This window comes from Colletotrichum jinshuiense, chromosome 1, assembly GCF_051148585.1.
Source record: "Colletotrichum jinshuiense chromosome 1, complete sequence".
NCBI lineage: Eukaryota > Fungi > Ascomycota > Sordariomycetes > Glomerellales > Glomerellaceae > Colletotrichum > Colletotrichum jinshuiense.
This window is the reverse complement of record NC_139302.1, coordinates 813,049-831,639: the sequence shown is the minus strand read 5'-3', so window position 1 is coordinate 831,639 and position 18,591 is coordinate 813,049. Positions and strand designations below refer to the sequence as shown.

General features: G+C 49.5%; 6 protein-coding genes across 6 annotated transcripts; 4 read left to right on the top strand and 2 right to left on the bottom strand.

The window, feature by feature from the left end:
- Positions 1–117: 117 nt before the first annotated feature.
- On the top strand, positions 118–393 carry EsH8_I_000227 (uncharacterized protein; the record flags this gene model as incomplete). The annotated part of the gene is made up of 1 exon (XM_083267640.1): positions 118–393. One exon carries the CDS (start codon positions 118–120, stop codon positions 391–393), a length of 276 nt encoding a protein of 91 aa, XP_083118078.1.
- Positions 394–4,115: 3,722 nt separating this feature from the next.
- Positions 4,116–5,796, bottom strand: EsH8_I_000226 (general substrate transporter; the record flags this gene model as incomplete). Its single annotated transcript, XM_083267639.1, has 2 exons — positions 4,116–5,243; positions 5,317–5,796. The coding sequence occupies 2 exons, from the start codon at positions 5,794–5,796 to the stop codon at positions 4,116–4,118; spliced, it is 1,608 nt and encodes a 535-aa protein (XP_083118077.1).
- Positions 5,797–8,773: 2,977 nt separating this feature from the next.
- Positions 8,774–9,789, top strand: EsH8_I_000225 (uncharacterized protein; the record flags this gene model as incomplete). Its single annotated transcript, XM_083267638.1, has 4 exons — positions 8,774–9,024; positions 9,086–9,170; positions 9,222–9,611; positions 9,679–9,789. The coding sequence occupies 4 exons, from the start codon at positions 8,774–8,776 to the stop codon at positions 9,787–9,789; spliced, it is 837 nt and encodes a 278-aa protein (XP_083118076.1).
- Positions 9,790–11,306: 1,517 nt separating this feature from the next.
- Positions 11,307–13,023, top strand: EsH8_I_000224 (alpha/beta hydrolase; the record flags this gene model as incomplete). Its single annotated transcript, XM_083267637.1, has 3 exons — positions 11,307–11,430; positions 11,496–11,989; positions 12,043–13,023. The coding sequence occupies 3 exons, from the start codon at positions 11,307–11,309 to the stop codon at positions 13,021–13,023; spliced, it is 1,599 nt and encodes a 532-aa protein (XP_083118075.1).
- A 902-nt stretch (positions 13,024–13,925) lies between these two features.
- EsH8_I_000223 (acyltransferase family protein) lies at positions 13,926–15,530 on the top strand (the record flags this gene model as incomplete). Its single annotated transcript, XM_083267636.1, has 2 exons — positions 13,926–14,303; positions 14,424–15,530. 2 exons carry the CDS (start codon positions 13,926–13,928, stop codon positions 15,528–15,530), a joined length of 1,485 nt encoding a protein of 494 aa, XP_083118074.1.
- Positions 15,531–16,128: 598 nt separating this feature from the next.
- On the bottom strand, positions 16,129–16,515 carry EsH8_I_000222 (uncharacterized protein; the record flags this gene model as incomplete). The annotated part of the gene is made up of 1 exon (XM_083267635.1): positions 16,129–16,515. One exon carries the CDS (start codon positions 16,513–16,515, stop codon positions 16,129–16,131), a length of 387 nt encoding a protein of 128 aa, XP_083118073.1.
- Between the last annotated feature and the right edge of the window lie 2,076 nt (positions 16,516–18,591).

Below are 18,591 nucleotides of genomic sequence, written 5' to 3'. Positions count from 1 at the left end.
TGTTAGTTTAGATGACTTAAATAAGACGGCGCTCTCAGGAAAGCTGCGGGGGTATGATTCTCACCGGCGTCCACTTTGTAAACCTGTTTAACTTACGATTCTTTAATATCGACGAAAATGAAGTTCATAATTTCTACGACTTTCCTCATTGCCGCTGGCATCTTTGGTGTCCAGGGCATCACGCTAGTCAGCGAGAAACCTCTGTGCAAATACGAGAAGCTCAGCGTCAAGGCTTGGTACAATTGCAACGACATGAACGGCGGCTCAGACCCTTATAAAGACTCCGATTGCCTCTTGCCTTGCTTCCGGGCTGGTAGCCAAGACAAGTTTGTTCATGTCAGCAACAACTGGGGTGGCGGGCGCTGTGCATTGCAGTGCTATCTTAAGGCCTAGGCGGTAGGAACCAAATATCACAGCCATGAAGAACTAGGCTAATAATCTCAAGGGGGCTTGGAATTCATGGAAAGCCCTAGTGACAACGGATCTCACAAGCATTGTCAACTTCAGGCCATCGAATTTCACATAGCCAAGATGTTGACTGTTAATTTCAGCTTGGGATCCAACTTTTAGGACCTACCCACACATTAATCTATCTTGTTTACTATAATTAGTTAATCGAACGAAACTGTCGGTTCTCTGAACTAGATCCTGTGTGAAGATTTTCTCCCATTGGCCCATAGGAACCCTCAAAGCAGGTCCACTGGTGAATACATCAACTATTTAAGACACGAACAACGCGGTTATGGAAAGTGTACTAGAAATTTCCTTAAATCCCGCCATCAACCCCACCCCCCTTAGGTGGAGGATGTTTCCTCAATGTAGCTAGGTCTCTTGGATTTATTTCTTGAATGAGGCTGCCCCATGAGTTGTATTGTTCATCAGTTCCTAGCTGGAAAAGATTGATAAGTAAATCTGAACTTCGCGACTTCAGAATTGACTCTTGTCCTGGGATATTCAGGCTAAGCATAAGTCTACGGGGACAAGAGTTGTTGCGATCAAAGCACCAGATTTTAAACTAGGTAATTACATTATCAAACATTCAGCTGAAATCAAAAAATGCAGCTGATTCATTGTTTAATAGATTATAAGAATATAAGTGATTACATTTGATAAGGCAATCATTCTCGGAAGAGTTACCACCAGGCTCATTTTCGTCACTCCTCAACTGCCATAGGCGAGGCCTCAACCACCAGAACGGAACCGTCGTCTTCTACCTTCTCAACTGCACCGTTGCGGGCGATACGGCAGCAGGATTGAGGGTGATTGGTATAACCAGTCGCGATATATCCCCATGGGGGATCGCAACCGTGACCGCCAGCGTTCATTTGGTCGCGGTTGACGAGGTAGATGCGGGAGCCAGCACACATGCAGACGCCCGGAACACAGCAAGTAGGTGAGGCACTTTGATGCAGTTAGCGGCATGGTACAGATGGCATGGTTACAGCTGAGCGGAAAAGAATAAAAGTAGAATCCCGTACAAATGGTAGCAGCCACTGGCGGTCTGGCGGGCATCAAGTAAGTGATCCTCAGCTCGGATGGCCAGGGACGCATCGGCTTCAAGTGGCGTGGCCCAGGCCGAAACGGATGCCAAAGCGGCGGTGAGGCATATGTTGAACCTCATGTTTCTTTGAATATTGTGTGGAAGTCGTTGAGTTGCTTGGAAGATGTGTAGATGATGTCAATGAAGACTAGTAATATCTGAATCTAAGCGGGCAGCGATGGCTTATTTATGCTCATTGTAAAGGGCTTCCTCAACAGATTCAGACAACGCTTGAATGCCATTTCAAAATCCCTTGACTTTTCTTGGGTGTTGTGCTTCACAGAAGCCTTCGATCTAGAATTTGCACAGCTATGCGCGCTCTATCAAAAATGGCCGCCATCAAACCACCTCTTTCTTGGCTTGCGGTCCGGTGTCCTTTGCCGCGATCTTGGCGCATTTTGATGTCTCCGTAGCAAGGTTGGAGATCATTGTGCTTCGGCGAGTTCATCTCTGCCTATAGGGCTAACTATCGCCTATGAGGGAGGTACGCCGAGTGCAGTTAGTGACCGTTAGGCATTATGTCGCCGTCACATACGGTGTACCGGCCTGGATAGCTTCAGGAAGTGGGTCTCACAACCCAGCAAGCTGCAACAGCTTGATGATAGGGTACTCTCGACGTGCGAATGCGAGCGGAGGGTTAAATCCTTGTCATGGGCGAAATGTCGCCGATTAATTGCCAAGTTAGGTGCATATTTATTACTTGCGCTGTTGGCGCACAAGCGAGAACGGCACAGGTATGCGTGCGTGTGTGGTTCACAAAAAGTCCTGTTGTGGATACGCTGGGTTTAATTCAACTTGGCCAGGTACACAGAGTAGGAACAAGGGCTGTCTGTAGGCAGTGATTTTCAACGCGGTCAGGCCAGTTGGAGCTCGGTCAAGTCAACCGATGGATATGCCCACTCCCCAGGAACTTTTGCTCTCTAGAATCAAGGCCATCTGCATAAAAGAATCCATAAACTCAAAACCGAGGTGAATTACCAAAGGCGCGGGTAGAAACAAGCCAGGCGGTGCCATCATTAGGTCGATTCACACCTTGCACCGGTTGGCGGCGGCCAAAATATAATATGTTGTCAGCCTGGACCACAAAACAGCTACCTAGACTTTTGGATCCCCAATTTGCATCTTGACATAGTTAATAATAAATGTCTACCTGAGTGGCCCTGTGTAAAAAGCTCTAGTGAATTCAGACTTCTGATATTCCTTCACGTATCCTTTGACAGGGAAAAAATGGCCGCACTAGACGTGTCGCCCGCCTGGTCTCCTGCATTGGCGATATTCACTTGGACACTGTTGACGGTGAACTGTGCCGCTGAAAGTAGGTTCTATATGAGAGGTAAGTGTCTGCTCGCCAGGCAACCTGCAGGCTGCTGGCAGTTTATCCATGCTAGAATTGGACATGATAAGTCACGTTACGGAAGGAGACCAATCGACACCTTTAGTTTGCTGTGGTCCGCATGTGGACATGCGCATATTGCTCATAAAACACTGATTTGAAAACTTTTGGGAGCTTCTCTGGAGTGGAAGCATCACCTCTTCTAGGAGAAGTCTCGTCCATCCCTCTCCACGCAGTGAAATTGCGAGGATACGCTACTGAGATTCAAGCCGAGTGCTGGTCTAAGCCTCGGGAGCTTAAACAGGATACCTGGGTAGTTCTAGTCTCCAGCGAGCTGTATCAACTAGCAGACAAACGGGCTATTGAAGAGGCAAAAAGGCGACGAGTCATGCTGAGGCCCGCAGCTCGGCATATTCATTACGCTTTTGTTAGAGCCTGTCGGGACATAGGAATAACTGATATAATAGGTCAGAAGCACACCATCGAGCCCAAAGACATTGAAGTCTGCGATATGGTCGCGTTCCTCACAGCCACCGCACCTCACGTGGACCCCGCGGCCGCCGAGAGACAATTAAAGGCCGCCCCCCACGACCTCACCGCGAAGGACGACAACGCGGAGCCCCGGGCGAGACCGGGCCCGGGCACGAAGAGAACACCAGCACCGGACGGGGACTCGACTTGTTCAATCTTGCAAGACTTCTTAGACCAGGCGGATTTTGTATGCGGGAACCTACAGCTTGCTATGACGGAGCGTGAAGGTGAGAAAACTTACTTCTCATGGTGTTAGTCGCCATATCTTCTTGCCAGATCCCATGATAGCGGGTAAACATCAAAATCCTGGTATGAATTCTCTTGGAAATTCAAGCTAAGATCGCTTGTCTTGGCTAGACTGTCAATGGTATCCTGAACTTCTAGGGACATTCAGTGACGCGAAAATTGAGACGCCACGCCGAAGTGAGAATGTCTTTCAATCACGTTGGGAGTATCGCCTAGAATTAGATAATGGCCTATGATAGGTTGGGAAAATGATGGCGCGTGCCATAAATGATGTTGAGGTTACTTATTTCATCCTGTTTCTATCTAGATTATTATGCATCTCAATAATCTTGATTCAATAATCTTGTTCATACTGGTGCAATTTGCCATAAGGTATTTAGAACTACGATGTTCGTCTTTGGATTCGTATGACGCGGTACCACGCTGTGTTTACAGCCATCGATTGGAAATATGGCAACGCGTTTCTCACACGGAGTTCTCTTGTCGTCTGGCCTTCGTCTCGAAGCTTCTCTGCTTTCGCCATTCCTCCGCATAACGCACACCAAAGCCGTGTTCAAAAACGACTCTAATCTCCTCCAGTGTCATGTTCGCTGCCTCAGGGTAACAGAAGATTACGAACACCCATCCTAGGAAGGATAATCCAGCATAAAGTCCAAACGTACCGGAGGGGGTCATACCGCGCATCATGGAAAGGAATGTTGAAGATACAATGATGTTCGGGCCCCAATTGAAGATGTTGATCATCATGGTGCCCATTGCTCGGACCTCCATGGGTAGAAACTCGTTGGCCTGCCACGGAACACAGCCCAAACCGGCTGCGTAGAAGGCGACAAACATGATCATGGCCACCAATACCAAGATTGCGGGCCACCCGACCTCTTTGGAAGTGAGCTCCAGCGTGTTGTTATCAAGAGGAATCCAGTGGAAAGCGATGGCTGCCACCGCGAGACAAACTGGCATCCCCCACATCGTCCAAAGAAGAAGCCTTCGACGTCCAACTCTGTCGATCAGGAAGATGGACAGCACTGTGAAGATGAAGTTCGTTCCAGCCACGACTGTTCCCACAGCGATGGGATTCGAGAATCCTACGATTTCGAACAAGGTGCTGGAATAGTACATGAGGGTGTTGAATCCGCAAAATTGCTGAAAGGCCATCAGTCCGCAGGCGGCAATGACGGCCCGCAGGTTGGCCTTGACTGTCCAGAGGCTTGTGACAGACTTTCGAAGTGAAATTTCTTCGTTCAATGACTTCGCTTGATTGACTCCACGCTCGATTGACATAACTTTGTCAGCGACTTCATCTTCGCTTCCGTGGGGGTAAATCCGTTTCAGGACCCGAATGCACTCATCCCGGTGATTGTGGAACATGAGCTGGCGAGGCGACTCGGGACACCAGAAAAGTAGAACACCAAGAATAATGGAGGGCACCCCTCCGATTCCAACCATGTATCTCCACCCATGGGGTGTAGTATAAAAGGCTGCATCGAAGGCATACGCGAGCACAGAACCAGCTCCGAGGAATATCATGTCGATGGAGATCATCCGGCCCCGGAAACGGGCCGGGGATATTTCTGCAATATACAAGGGAACGATCTGAGAAGGAACATTATGTTAGCTGTATGTTCTAGAGTTCGGCCAGGAAAATAGTACTGATATGATGCCATACCATAGACGCCGATCCGACACCAAAGCCAATAACAAGACGCCCAACGGCCATTTGCGCGACAGTGTAAGATGTTGCCTGGATGATTGCTCCGATGGTGAAAAGAACTGAAGCAAACCAGATAGCAGGCTTTCTTCCGTACTTGTCAGCCGTAATACCGGCGATAACAGCACCGATCAAAGCTCCAGCTGCGGTCAGGGCGGTGACCAGCTCTTTTTCTGAGTGGGTGAGCTCCTTGCCCCCCAGATCTGTGCCAATGACAACAAGAACTCCGGAGATGACACCGGTGTCATAACCGAAGAGCATACCTCCGATGGCGGTCGCTGCAACACAGAGCCAAACAAAGGCGCCCGGCTGGGTTTCTTCGATTCTCTCCAAGTCACGGTGCTCCACGGCCTTAATAGCGTCGCTTACAACATCGTTTTGCTCAATGTGCTGCACGCCTTGTTTGTAGGCATCGTCCTGTTTCGTAGAAAGTCCCATGATGGACCAAACTTAAGTAAGACCAACAGACCAATAATGTCGATGAGGCAGTGGTAAAATCAGACCGTCACCGATCGGGAGACTTTCTTCTGATGGAAGTTGGGATTTCTGATATCATGAACCATCGGTGCAAAGGGGTTGGGTGTCAAGGTTTTATAGATCGCACCACATGGCGCCCTTCTCGGAAGAGCCCCTCGGATTGCATCTCAAACCATGTCACAGAAGCAAGGACATGAAGTGGTTTGAAATGGCGCGGAGAGAATCACGACACCTCTGTTTGATTGTATTCCGTTTTGCTTTGCCGAAAATGCAAACTCCAGCCGCCTGGCGATTGACGGAAAACCATTGGACAGTACTGATATCCTCTACAATCATTTGTCTCAACCTCGAGTACTGGCGGGTCCAATAGGACCTGTAACTATGGGGGGAACCCTGTAATCGCGGGGTAAATGACAAGGATCGATCTGGGGTAATGGGGTACTGGTTCATGTAATCATTTAATACTCGGCCCTCTACTGGCCAGCTCGTCGAGTCATGCCGGTTTAGCGCCGCGTCAATATTTCTGTGTATGGACCAAGAGGAAATGTTTCCCGTAATAAGCAGACGTTGTACTGATATCATCCTCTATAATCTGGAAACCCCGGTATTTTCCGTTTCCTTCGGACTCTCGGCCGCTTCCAATGCCGTGAGATAGGCAAGTAAGCATACCAAAAAAGTGAGCATTCCGGCGAAATTGTCGCGGTAGATGATAAAGGTGTGTATCAAGCACATGTAGCCTGACGTAGCTTGTGCGACGATCCATGGCAGATTGTAGACATTCGCGGCGGGGACAACCTCTTCCGGCCAGCTTGCAGGCGTTTGGCTATACATGCAAGATCTGTAGAGGAAATTTAGAGCGATATTTGAAACCCTACTTACATCTTACCTTAGGTGGCTAACCTACGTGCATGGAAGCCGAGGGTCTCAGCTTACTCTTCACCCAAAGAAGAAAAGCTCACGGCCGAAAGGACTACACCACTATGTTATTACCGAGATGTATTTCCCCTTTGCAAATTTCCTCCATGGTGATATTAAGAGCTGAAAGTTTTATATGATGAACCGTGTGCTTTGAATAAAAAGCTGTTACTGTTATGCTTGAGACGTTTTATCTTTGGGAGTCGAGACAAGAAACTGTGTAATCGGACTATAGTCAATACAGAATGGAGTCGACAGGTGAAAAAGAAAGAAAAACTTGTCTTGAAAATTCGATCATCTGTTTGCAAAGATATTGCCTCAATCACGATACAATCTCCTGGATGACGTCTTTGAGGGTGTCTATGAACGGTACGGTACAAGGTAGGCCGACATCAAGCATACTGACGAATGATACGAGCAATATAATATGCCGCAGCCATACTCGTGGCAACAGGGGGCACGTACTGAGCGAATGAGGCCGATAAATGCGGGTTATTGCTACTCCTATCTAAAACATCCCAGTTCCTGTCCCTGGAAAATGTGGACTCGGAAGATCATGTGATCGTCCAAGTAATCTTGGAACGGCTGGTTTTGGGGATCCCCGCATCCACCGAAGATCAGGCTACTAAGAATGCGTACACATTTAGAAAAGCATTTTCCATGAATGAATGAAAGTTGCGAATTGAACAGTCAATCAAAATCTCTAGGTTTTGAAGTTTTTTCTACTGTGTCCAGAACCCTAGCTTAGTCAACTCAGCCCGAATCCTGAGTTGCGAGTGCCAAAGCCAAAGTAGCCGGCCAGAGAGATTGCTACTAGATTGTAGCATGTAATTCGATGCTACAAAAATACCGAGTAGCCTGCATACCTTTGGTTGCCCCTTTTCTCTCCCGAAAGGAGACTGTTCCACGTTCGAGAATATTGCATGGCAACCTCACGGATGTAAGTGGGACAGACGCCCCACCAGAATCCGGAGAGCTGGAGTTCGGGACACTGTAAGTCTGTCACCTTCCACTATTTATATGGTTTTGACGTTGGATTCCGTGAATAAGTCTATCTATAAAATCGGTTAGCTTATTTGCAAACCATCCAAATGCAGAAATGGAGAATTGCCGCCGAAAGTACCCTTAGGCACTGGCTCAGACTATCCGATGCGACACCACCAAGACCTCGGATTACACCCAATCCTGCAACTTCAGTGTGACATGAGGTCGCGTGGCCTTGGCCGGGTATTTACAACTGCGTACGTGGGTTTGGAGGCTCTCCGGAAAATTTCAAATAGCGCAACCTTCCCCAGCTTTTGCCGCCGGCTAAATCATGCTTCCCATATTGGCCGCTTCTGGTTTTATTAACCTGTGGAGAACCCGTAGATGTATGCGGGCTGCATGTTCCGAACTTCTATCAAGAATGGCTAGCGGTGAACTGATTGCCGAAAATCCCTCCGACTGAGATGAGAATGCCTTGTAAAGTGCTAGGCGAGGTAAATAGCCATCGCAACAAACATTCACAGCTCGCTTCCAACTCGATCCATGTAGCTCAAAATAGCTTGCGTTTGAACTTTAATCTAACTCTAGATACGTGTCTTTCTTTCTTTTGAGGCGAATGTTTCCCTTTGTTGTTCGGGACGGCCTTGTAGATATTAAATCTGCTTGTTGTAAGAAGACGTGCCAAGGAACGGGTACCGGCTGAATCATGATGTGTGCATGAGTGTTAAGCTTGCTTCAATGTAACCCAATCATGTCGATATTGATTCTACCCCCCAGTCGGATCCAATAGCATCAGTTGGGATGTGAAAAGTAATAGTCGACTTACGGACTTGGCGGCGAAATGGTGGCGCATTCCACATGTCTAGACTCAACATTGCGTGGCAAGAAACCTAGAGAGGTGGTGTACACTTTTCAAGGCAGTGCAAAGACACCATACCCAGGAAAGCTGAGAGGAATATAAAAGACCAATTACTCTTTCACTTTATCCTACAGACATCAGATTTCAGCTTGCTTTTTGTGTCCCATAAGTCTTAACGCCATGGTTTCTTTCAAGTCCTCCCTCGTGGCTCTTTGCGCCGTTGTTGGGGCTTTCGCTGCCCCAGGCGAACTCGTTAAGCGTCAATCCACTCCCTCTTCGACGGGAACTCACAACGGATACTACTATTCGTGGTGGACTGATGGTGGCTCCCAAGTCACATACACGAACGGTGCTGGCGGCCAGTACAGTGTCGTTTGGCAGAGTGGCGGCAACTTTGTCGGTGGGAAAGGCTGGAACCCTGGTGGGCCGAGGTATGTGTCGTGCACTATGACAATTTAAACAGTCTCTAAATATTGTTTTCTCCGGCTATAGAACCATCACGTACTCGGGCAGCTATAACCCCAACGGTAACAGCTATCTCGCTGTCTACGGATGGACGAGAAACCCCTTGATCGAGGTGCGTTGACACCGCCACCCGCAATGTGTATGTCCTGACCTATCCTATCAGTACTATGTCGTCGAGTCTTTCGGCACCTATAACCCCTCAAGCGGAGCGACGCGAAAAGGTTCCGTTACGAGCGACGGTGGAACATACGATATTTACGTGAGCACTCGAACCAACGCTCCGTCCATCGAAGGCACCAAGACCTTTCAGCAGTACTGGTCTGTCCGGCAGACCAAACGCGTCGGCGGAACCGTCACAACAGGGAATCACTTCAACGCCTGGGCGCAGGTTGGTCTCAACCTTGGAACCCACGACTACATGATTGTTGCCACAGAGGGATACTTCAGCAGTGGTTCTGCCACAATCACAGTCGGTGCCTCGGATGGCGGCAGCAGTCCGCCACCTACCAGCCCCCCTCCCACTAGCCCCCCACCCAGCAGCGGTGGTGGTACCGTAAGACTCCACTGAACTAGCTACTTTTGCTTGAGAAATTCATATAAGCTAACTTGCGATTTAACAGTGTGGTGCAAAATGGAGCCAATGCGGCGGCTCTGGATACACGGGGCCTACTTGCTGCCAGTCTGGCTCTACCTGCCAAGCCCAGAACCAATGGTACTCCCAGTGCCTGTGATTCTGTAAGCTTCATCGACAAGGACAAGACTAGCCGGCTTGCTGTGTTTCAGACCACGAGCATGAATGATTACTTGTCTTCACACAATACCATGATGCAGTTGGTGTAGCAACAGTCCTTTTTACTTCTCCTGTATGGATTTCCTGTACATACTCTATGGTGGCTACCAAATACTATTGTAAATATTCAGGCACCGCTGAGAGACTCCACCAATATTAACAGGATATTCATCCGATCCAATTAAAATAAATCAACAAAATGTCTCCAAGAGGGATAACGCAGCTCTTTGAAAACTCAAAGTAGGGTATAGGGGAAATGAAGGTCCGATCCAGTCAATTTGGGATGCAACGTCGCCATGTGGCAATCCGCTGCTATCTAGACAGTAAGTAGGTGAACTCAAGATGAATCAACCCAAGAAAGGAAACAGTTGCTGGGGCCTTGGCTACATTAATAGTTCTGGAGATCACCATTGAACGTGAGACATGAGTTAAAGCCCCGGGAATGGTCTGAATTTGTTTGTCTTGCTACAGCAGATGCACAGGTTTGGTATTGGCCTTGTATTTCCAACGCGGGCAGCTGCTCTGCTATTGGTTCGATTCTTCTAATTTAATACCGTTGATTCTAAAGTGGTGATGTTCTGTAGATACCATACTCCCTATCCAATTTGCATAAAGTTGGTGCGCCGAAAATATGCCAAGAAGGTAGAAAAAAGAACCGGGACGCTCTAGCTCAAATAATCGTATTGATATACGCTTAAGCAAACCTCGCCCTTGGTTTTAAGACTTTGGAACACGCTTTATCCTGGAACTGATACCGTCCTTTTTTGTTGCAAGACATTTCCCGTTGCAGAATGCTTTTGCGGCCATCCTATTCGGGACGACACAAGATCTGCCAATTGTTGCTGGACTTGGAATGAATGAATTCTCAGCTGGCGATCAGCTGACCGATAAGCTCGCCGAACTGTGACCCCGGGAGAAGAAACCCTGCGACCTGCAACGAATGCGACGCGAATAGCCCACGTCATTTTCAGAGCAATCCCTGACGACGCGTCTCCCGCAGATGCGCATCCTCCCAAAAGTTCCTTGGCGGATTACTTCGCCAGAAACAACAACGGTGAACCTTGAAAAAGAGGCTTCGTCTCGCCCGTATCTCATGGCTACTTCTGTCTCGTATTCACACTCCAATGCTGCGATACAGGTCCTCAAACCAATATGAATGAGAAGAGCGTTGCGATAGCGACGCCCGCTCTCCACAGAAGAGTCCAGGGGCGGACTCGAGCATGGGCAACGACAATTATCGCCGCGACTTTTAGCGGCATGTTGCTTGGAAGAAGCGGCTGGCTCGATCAACTGATTTCACCATTGACGACGGCAGCCGTTTCCAACCCTAGACAATTGGGCGCATCACCTCATACCAGCAACGATGCAGGATTTGACTGGGAGTCGATTTCGCCGTCGAGAGATTTAGTCTACGTGCCATGCCTCGGCAAATTTCAGTGTGCAAGACTTTTACTGCCCATGGACTGGACGGCACCGGAGGAGCGCTGGCTGGACCATGAGGTCGCAATCGCCATGATCAAGCAGCCGGCGAACGTTTCAATCCTCGACCCCCGATACGGCGGCGAAGTCTACATGAATCCAGGTATTTAAGGAACCTTCATACCCAGATGTGGAAGTAGATGCAAGAAGATGTTCACCTCAATCCAGGCGGGCCGGGTGCTCAAGGGGTGAGCTTCTTGACAGGGCCGTCCAACAGTCAACTCGTGTCAGCCATAAACGGCAAGGATCCCAACGGCAAAGTCTTTGACCTCGTGTCGTTTGATCCACGTGGCATAGGCCTCTCGACCCCGCGAGTCTCTTGCTTTGACGATTTGGTTTCGCGCCAAATCTGGCACCAGCTGGGAACCGTATACGGCAGCGTCGACACAGGTGACTGGTCCTTTAACCAGTTATGGGCACGGGCTCAGTCGCTCGAGAAGTTGTGCGATCCTGGAAGCCCGACGTCCGACAAGGCCTTGGCCTTGAGCACCGTTACGACGCCCTTCGTTGCGCGCGACATGCTTGCAATGGTTGAAAGGAGTGGCGAGGCAAGAGAGAGGAGCGCACGGAAGGCATTGGCGCAAAGCAAAAGACATGATGCCACTGCTGAAGTGCCTGAGGTGCTGCGTCACCAACCTGGAAAGGAGCTTTTGCAATACTGGGTACGTAGAATCTCCTGATATCTGGATTCAACGACGGCTAACTCCCTCTCTAGGGCTTCAGCTACGGTGCGTTCCTTGGTGGAACGTTCGCCAGCTTATACCCCGACCGCGTCGGTCGTATGATTGTGGATGGATGCGGCGATTGGGACGACAACGCCTCGGGTGAGTTTCAAGGGTTTCTCATTGATACGGACAGAGAATGGCGAGAGTTCTTCAACCTTTGCTACTCCGCGGGAGAGGAGAAATGTGCCCTGTACAATGCCAAGGGTCCCGATGCCATGCAGCAGTCGATCCAAGACTTAATCGACGGCCTCGAGCGAAACCCTATTGCGATTTGGGAAGAGGGCATGGTGTTCCCCGAAGTCTTCACTAAGGACATTCTGGTCCACGCAATTTTCAGCAGTTTGTACCGCCCATATCGATCCAGGACATGGATAAGATTTGCAGAGACCCTTGCAGCTCTGGTCAACGGCACCATCACCCCTGCGGTCAAAGAGATGCTCCCCTCCCGCAAGTTGCGGTTGTCAACCCAGGAGTGTCGTACCCCACAGTGTATCACCGAGGGCCTGAATGAAGGCTTCTGGAGTGAGATCAACTTTGGTGTCTACTGCCCAGACAGCCCCGACTTTCGGAACCTCACCAAGTCCGACATGATCACCTGGATTGATGGCCTCAAGAAGCAGAGCCCGCTATTTGGCGGCCTATTCGCTAGCACCTCGAAAATGCCATGCGTGGGCTATCCCGTTCGGCCCAAATGGCGATTTGACGGCCCGTTTGGAGGCAAAACCAAATGGCCAATGCTCTTCATCGCAAACACTTTGGACCCCATGGCGCCTCTCGAAGGAACGCTCTTGAATGTTCCGAAGTTTGAAGGAGCTAGGTTGTTACAGCAGGACTCTGTTGGCCACTGCTCGACCAACGCCCCTAGTAACTGCACTGCTTCCTATGTCCGGCGGTACCTGGTATCTGGTGAGCTTCCTGACGAGGGTACACTCTGCTCGGTTGACTATTCGCCCTTTGACGATGAGAAGTAGTCGGTGGTATCTTCAATCGGTCATAATCGCAAGAAAGGAAGTGCACATACATATTATATGTTAATATCTGATCATGATGGAAAATTCTGGCCTTGGGGACCACCCGAACAAACATGGCGTCGATAAACGTGTGCATCGAGCAAGCAACTTTTGATGAGTGGCGGAAGCCACCAATGTTCTCGATGCACTTCAGACTCGCCTCCACAGCGTGATAATGGCAAGTTAAGTAAAAGGTAAACTTGCTGAATAAACCGCTACGCCACTGCCGTAGCATATCCAATAACTGGTGCGGACAAACACGGCAGCGCAGCGGCCAACGCTGCGGACAGAAGGGCTTGCGTTAATTAGTGCTGTCGCGAAATGCCTAGGACAGAAACGGCACCCACTGACTAAACCCAGTTGCGCCGTGCCGTTGGCCATCTTACACGCCACGAGGGCGAGCGGGCAGCTGGCCGCAGCTGTATCAGCATTTAGCGCGTTGCCATCGGTGACAGGAGGTTGCTGCGCGTTGTTGCTTGACTGCATTGCTTATGAGTATCCGTTATGTGACAACAGCCCGCTGAAAGGGCGACATGTCAACTTTTCAATTACAGGACAGGGAAAAGAGCCCCGGAAGATTTTTTTCTCTTGAGTTTCTGCATGCATGTTGTTCTGGCAATGTGCCAGCTCCAGTACCCTACGCAGGGACCTGTCCACATTGCTTGTCGACATTCCGTTTGCGTCGAACCTAGGACGCTTGCAGACCCGCACCGAGACATCCATATATGTATAAATGCACGATACGGTCCTTGTTCCCAACTTTGGCATGGAACTCGCCAGCCAGCCAGCTCGAGGACTAGAGAATCCTGACGACCGGCAAACTCATCACTTCCCCGAACAGTTGCCCTCTGTCCCAGGTAGCCATGGCGGACCGCGCCGAGCTGGGCGTGCTGGTGCGAGTTATGTACAGGGACTCGGTTGCCGTCGTTCGCAACTGGCTTTTTGGAGATGAGCTTACCGAGTCGCACGTCTCCCTGCTCGAAGACGAGGAAATGGACGCGTCGTCGGAACTAGCGTACACCGAACCGAAGCCGTCACCACACTCACGAGGCTGCCTCGCCAACTGGCATCCCAAGAAAGCATTAACCTTGTTATGGGTCCTGTTGCCGTCCTTCATCGCCCGGCCCCTGGGTTATGTAACGGACAATTCGGCGATCCCCCCGGCCACCTCAACATCATACCTGAACGGCCTCCGTGGCCTTGCATCGCTCATCGTCGCGATCCAGCACAACACGGATGAAGTAAGTGACATCGCACAGCCTAGTGCGTTTTCCCCAGGCTGTGTGCAAACAACAACACATACAAAAAAAAAAAAAAACCCCAGGATGGTTGGCAAAGTCGACTGACAAGCCCGTGTGCAGTATCTAACTTACATTCGTATCGGCTGGGGCGATGCGGGAAACAAACACGCCATTCAGCTCCCATTTCTTCGGGTCCTGACTAGCGGAGGCTTCATGGTCACCATCTTCTTCGTCATCAGCGGCTTCGCGCTCGCCTACAGCCCGCTCAAGAAGACCCACGCGGGGCAGAGCGCCGACGCCATCGGGTCACTCCCTTCCAGCATATTCCGCCGCCCGCTCCGGCTCTTCCTCCCCACCGTACCGGTCCTCATTGTCACGATAATCCTGATTCATTTCGGGGCGTTTTACATCCCCGAACGCCCCATACCCATACCGCCATACCCAGGCGGCTTCTGGTCGCAGGTGGAATTCCTGTGGCATACGTTGCTTACCATCGTCTCGCAAAGCACCACCCACTCCATTATGCCTCAAGCTTGGACACTGTCTGCCGAGTACCAAGGATCGCTACTTGTGTTCCTCAGCTGCATGGCCTTCGCACGAGTGTCACCACCGGTGCGCATCGTGGGGATGTTCGCGGCCTTTTACTACATGTTCGACATGGGCAGGTGGCAGCAATGCCTCTTCCTTTACGGGATGTTTCTCGCCGACCTCCGGCACATACGGGCAAAGCTTCCAAGCGCGACGGAGGGGGTGAGCTTGGCCATAACTATCGTGTCGGTGCTGTTCGTCATCCTCGCCCTCTTCCTGGGCGGTTGGCCGTTACTTGGAAACGGCTATAACGCAATAGGGTACACCTGGTTGACCTGGGTGCCCACACACACAATGAGCCCGTTTTCCTTCTTTTTGTCCCTCTCTGCTATATTGCTAGTGGGTGCGCTGGAAAACCTTCCCCTCCTGCAACGCGCCCTGAACGCACGCTGGGTGCAGTACCTAGGCGAGATCAGCTACGGTCTGTATCTGGTCCATTGGGTCGTCGGCAAGTCCCCCATCGCCAAGGGCGTCACGATGCGGATGTTCCTGGCTGGGTATAGTCTTACGGGCGCCTGGGCCGGCGGTTTCGCCATTGCGATGGTGGTATCTATATGGTTGGCCGACATTCACTGGAGGCTGGTTGACCAAAAGTCGGTGCAATTTTCACACTGGTTGAGCAAAAAGATGGGTATATAGGAATGCTTGGCGACCAATAGAGCCCCCCGTCTGTATTTAGCGAGCTTGGATCTTTCAAGCCGCCGAGCCTCATTACAATACCTAGGAGTCTCAGGGAATGAGAAGAACGAGAAAGCATCAAGGGAAGCAAAGCATTATGACTTCTTATTTCAGCCTTAGATTGCGGCTTGACAAGTTATCGGCGTCTACATCAATGAACTTTCCTCAATGTTAATCAATGTCATATTTTACTGTGAGTGCAGCTCCTTTGCACATTAGAGGCTGAGATAAGGTACAGCAACAAAGAGAAGGATGTGATTATGCGTACACATAATGTTTTCTGGGAGCACGCGATGAGCAGCTGAACAGTCCACGGGCCACAGCATTATCAACAAAAGCATAAAAGTCCGGGTTAGAATGTTCCGGAGCACTTGGTCACTATTTACAATATTGAAAAGCAGGCAATCCAAACAAATTTTGGGGTTCCATGATTTTATCTGAGTAGAAACGGCAGCCTTCGCCTCCAGCGTGCAGCCCCAAGTCGACAAGAGTATGTTCGTAACGCGGACACCCTAGCCTCTCCGTCGATATCCTATCTCCAGACCGTCATCGTGTGGGCCTATTCCGCATCTTTCCAAGAGTCCTTTCCAGAGTACTGCTTCTCCGTTGGGCGACCACACAGCTTGTACGTCCACGACATTCCGTACTTCCACTCCGCTTCGTTGACACACTCCCTCTTTGCACACCACTGTACGTGCCACGTCCACCATCTCCCAAAGTTGGCCATTCCGTCGTCGCAGTATTCCTTTCGGGTGACTTTGTTGATGTCGAATGGCTTGGGTGCCGAGTTCTTCTCTTGGAAACACTGCTGGTAGCAATCGGGAAGTTCGTGGAGTGGAAGAGGTTCGTTTTCGCCAGGGATGCGCCATCCTTTGTGCGTCTTCTTCTTGCTGGCGAGGGCGGAGCCTAAGAGAGAGATGGCCGCGATGAGGTACGAGATCTTCATTGTGGTTAAGAAGTACTCGCTTTGGCAATATGCGTTGATGGGGTTTCTGAACTTCAAGAGTGTCTTGGTGGAGAACTGGCAATGTCTGACTTGGACGAAAACTTTGTGTGTGTAGAGAAGTGGTGAATTTGAGGTAGAATTCTTCCACCTGCTGTTATTTTGTATATTTGGCAGTGTCTTTCTCCGATAAGTGAACCGTTTCTCCTCAAAAGCTGGGAGAACCTAAACAAGGCCCTTGCTGTGCACAGTTAGCTTGCTCAAAATAAACTTTATTTCCCGACGAGATTATCCATTGAAACAGTCAATTAAAGCCTCTGTTATCCAGGTCTCCGAAACCTAGCGGTGTTCTGCGGGACTGGGGAAGGGGTGGACCATGAGCATTGAGTAGAACAGCTTGTTATTTGGTGAGAAATTAGTGGTCTCAATATACCCTATGTAGTTCACTTCCTTGACTGTTAACTGAGGTTATGTATGAAATGACAGATCTAGCATTTGATTTCATCATTGCTTAGCTCATTTGTCTTTTGTGCGATTATGCTCGGTACTTCAAGCCAAACTTCAGTGAAAATCTGGAACGTATATGCAAATTCATGGTACCCGGCCGTGATTTCGATTCCATATACAACCCATGTCGAATATTTCCCCAAATTGATACTCCTTCTTGAGAAAAAATGCCTCGCTTGATTTCTGAATTATCTTGCAATGAAAAGAGTGCCTTCTTGATCGCAATGAACGTAAATAGGGGCTGGGAACAGCGAACGCATTAGTCCTCGAGTTTCCTCCGCCACGTACTATTTGGACATTCTCTGTGGATTTGAGAGTAAGAAAACGTTAAATTTCCAGTCCTTAGAGAGCAAAAGCTCTAGAGAATATGGCTCAGCTGCGTTTCTGTAGAAAAGTGAGAAGCAGCAGAGTCCCAGCTTTCACGATTATAACATTTGGAATCGGGCTTCATAAGTTGATGGATACGGACTGGAAAACTCGACAAAGTACTGGTATTCAAGGGTCCAACATGCCCAGAAGCACAAATATAAGTGCGGTGAAAGGTTTTCTCTTGAATAGAATACTGACAGATCATGAATGTTTCCCCACAGGGTCATCTGCGACACAACTACACACACCTTGAAGCTTTGAACGATCTAGTAGATACTACGAACGCATAATTCCTTTGGCGATGTGAGAGCGGTAAGGTATGTAAAAGATCAAGGTCATGTTTTCCGGGTAAATCAGATCAGTTTCTCGGGTTAATCAGCATATATTAACACGCCGTGCGCCTCCTCAATAGCACCAAAAAACAAGTCTCCACCAAAGTGGTTCATCACCTTCCTGTATCCGTAATGCGCTCACGGACATGCCCCACTGAGAGAGCAATCTCTTCAAATGTATTCTTCTGTCAGCGCGTGATGCGGAACATCTAAAAGACTTACGCAGAGGACATTGAAATTTCCAATAAAATACTCGTCGTCCTGCAAGCTACCCCCAAAAGCCAAAAAATATCTCTTTCAAGACGCTCGTAGTGCCCAGAGGCGGATTCGAACCGCCGTCAACACGGATCGCTGTATAGAAGAACCACAACGTATCATCCTAACCAACTAGACGATCTGGGCTACTTGGATGTTCAAACGACATGCATTGTCCACTCAATGACTCTCCTTCCAGAGGACACCGCCCTCCACAACCACCCATTGCCTGCCTGCTTCCTCCCTCTCCGTTGAAATAATTGTGTACCAGTGACACATTGTTCGTTTTGTTCATTGTATGATGTGCATTCAAGCCGCCTCGGGTTAGCCCAGTTGTTTGGCGTTTGCCATATTGTTATCGCATTTCCACCGTGTTTGAAGCAGACAATGCAAACAAACGGGAAGTTTTATCGATCCTGCTTGTACTTACGTGCGTGTGTGCGTCTCTCTCTCTCTTTCTCTCTCTCTCTCTGTATGTGTGCGTGCGTGCGTGTATGTTGTGTGTGTGTGCGTGGTGTTTATATGTGTGGTATGTATATGTGAGGTGTGTGTATGTGAGGTGTGTGTATGTGAGGTGTGTGTGTATGTGTGTGCATGTCTGCGCCACTCAGGCCAA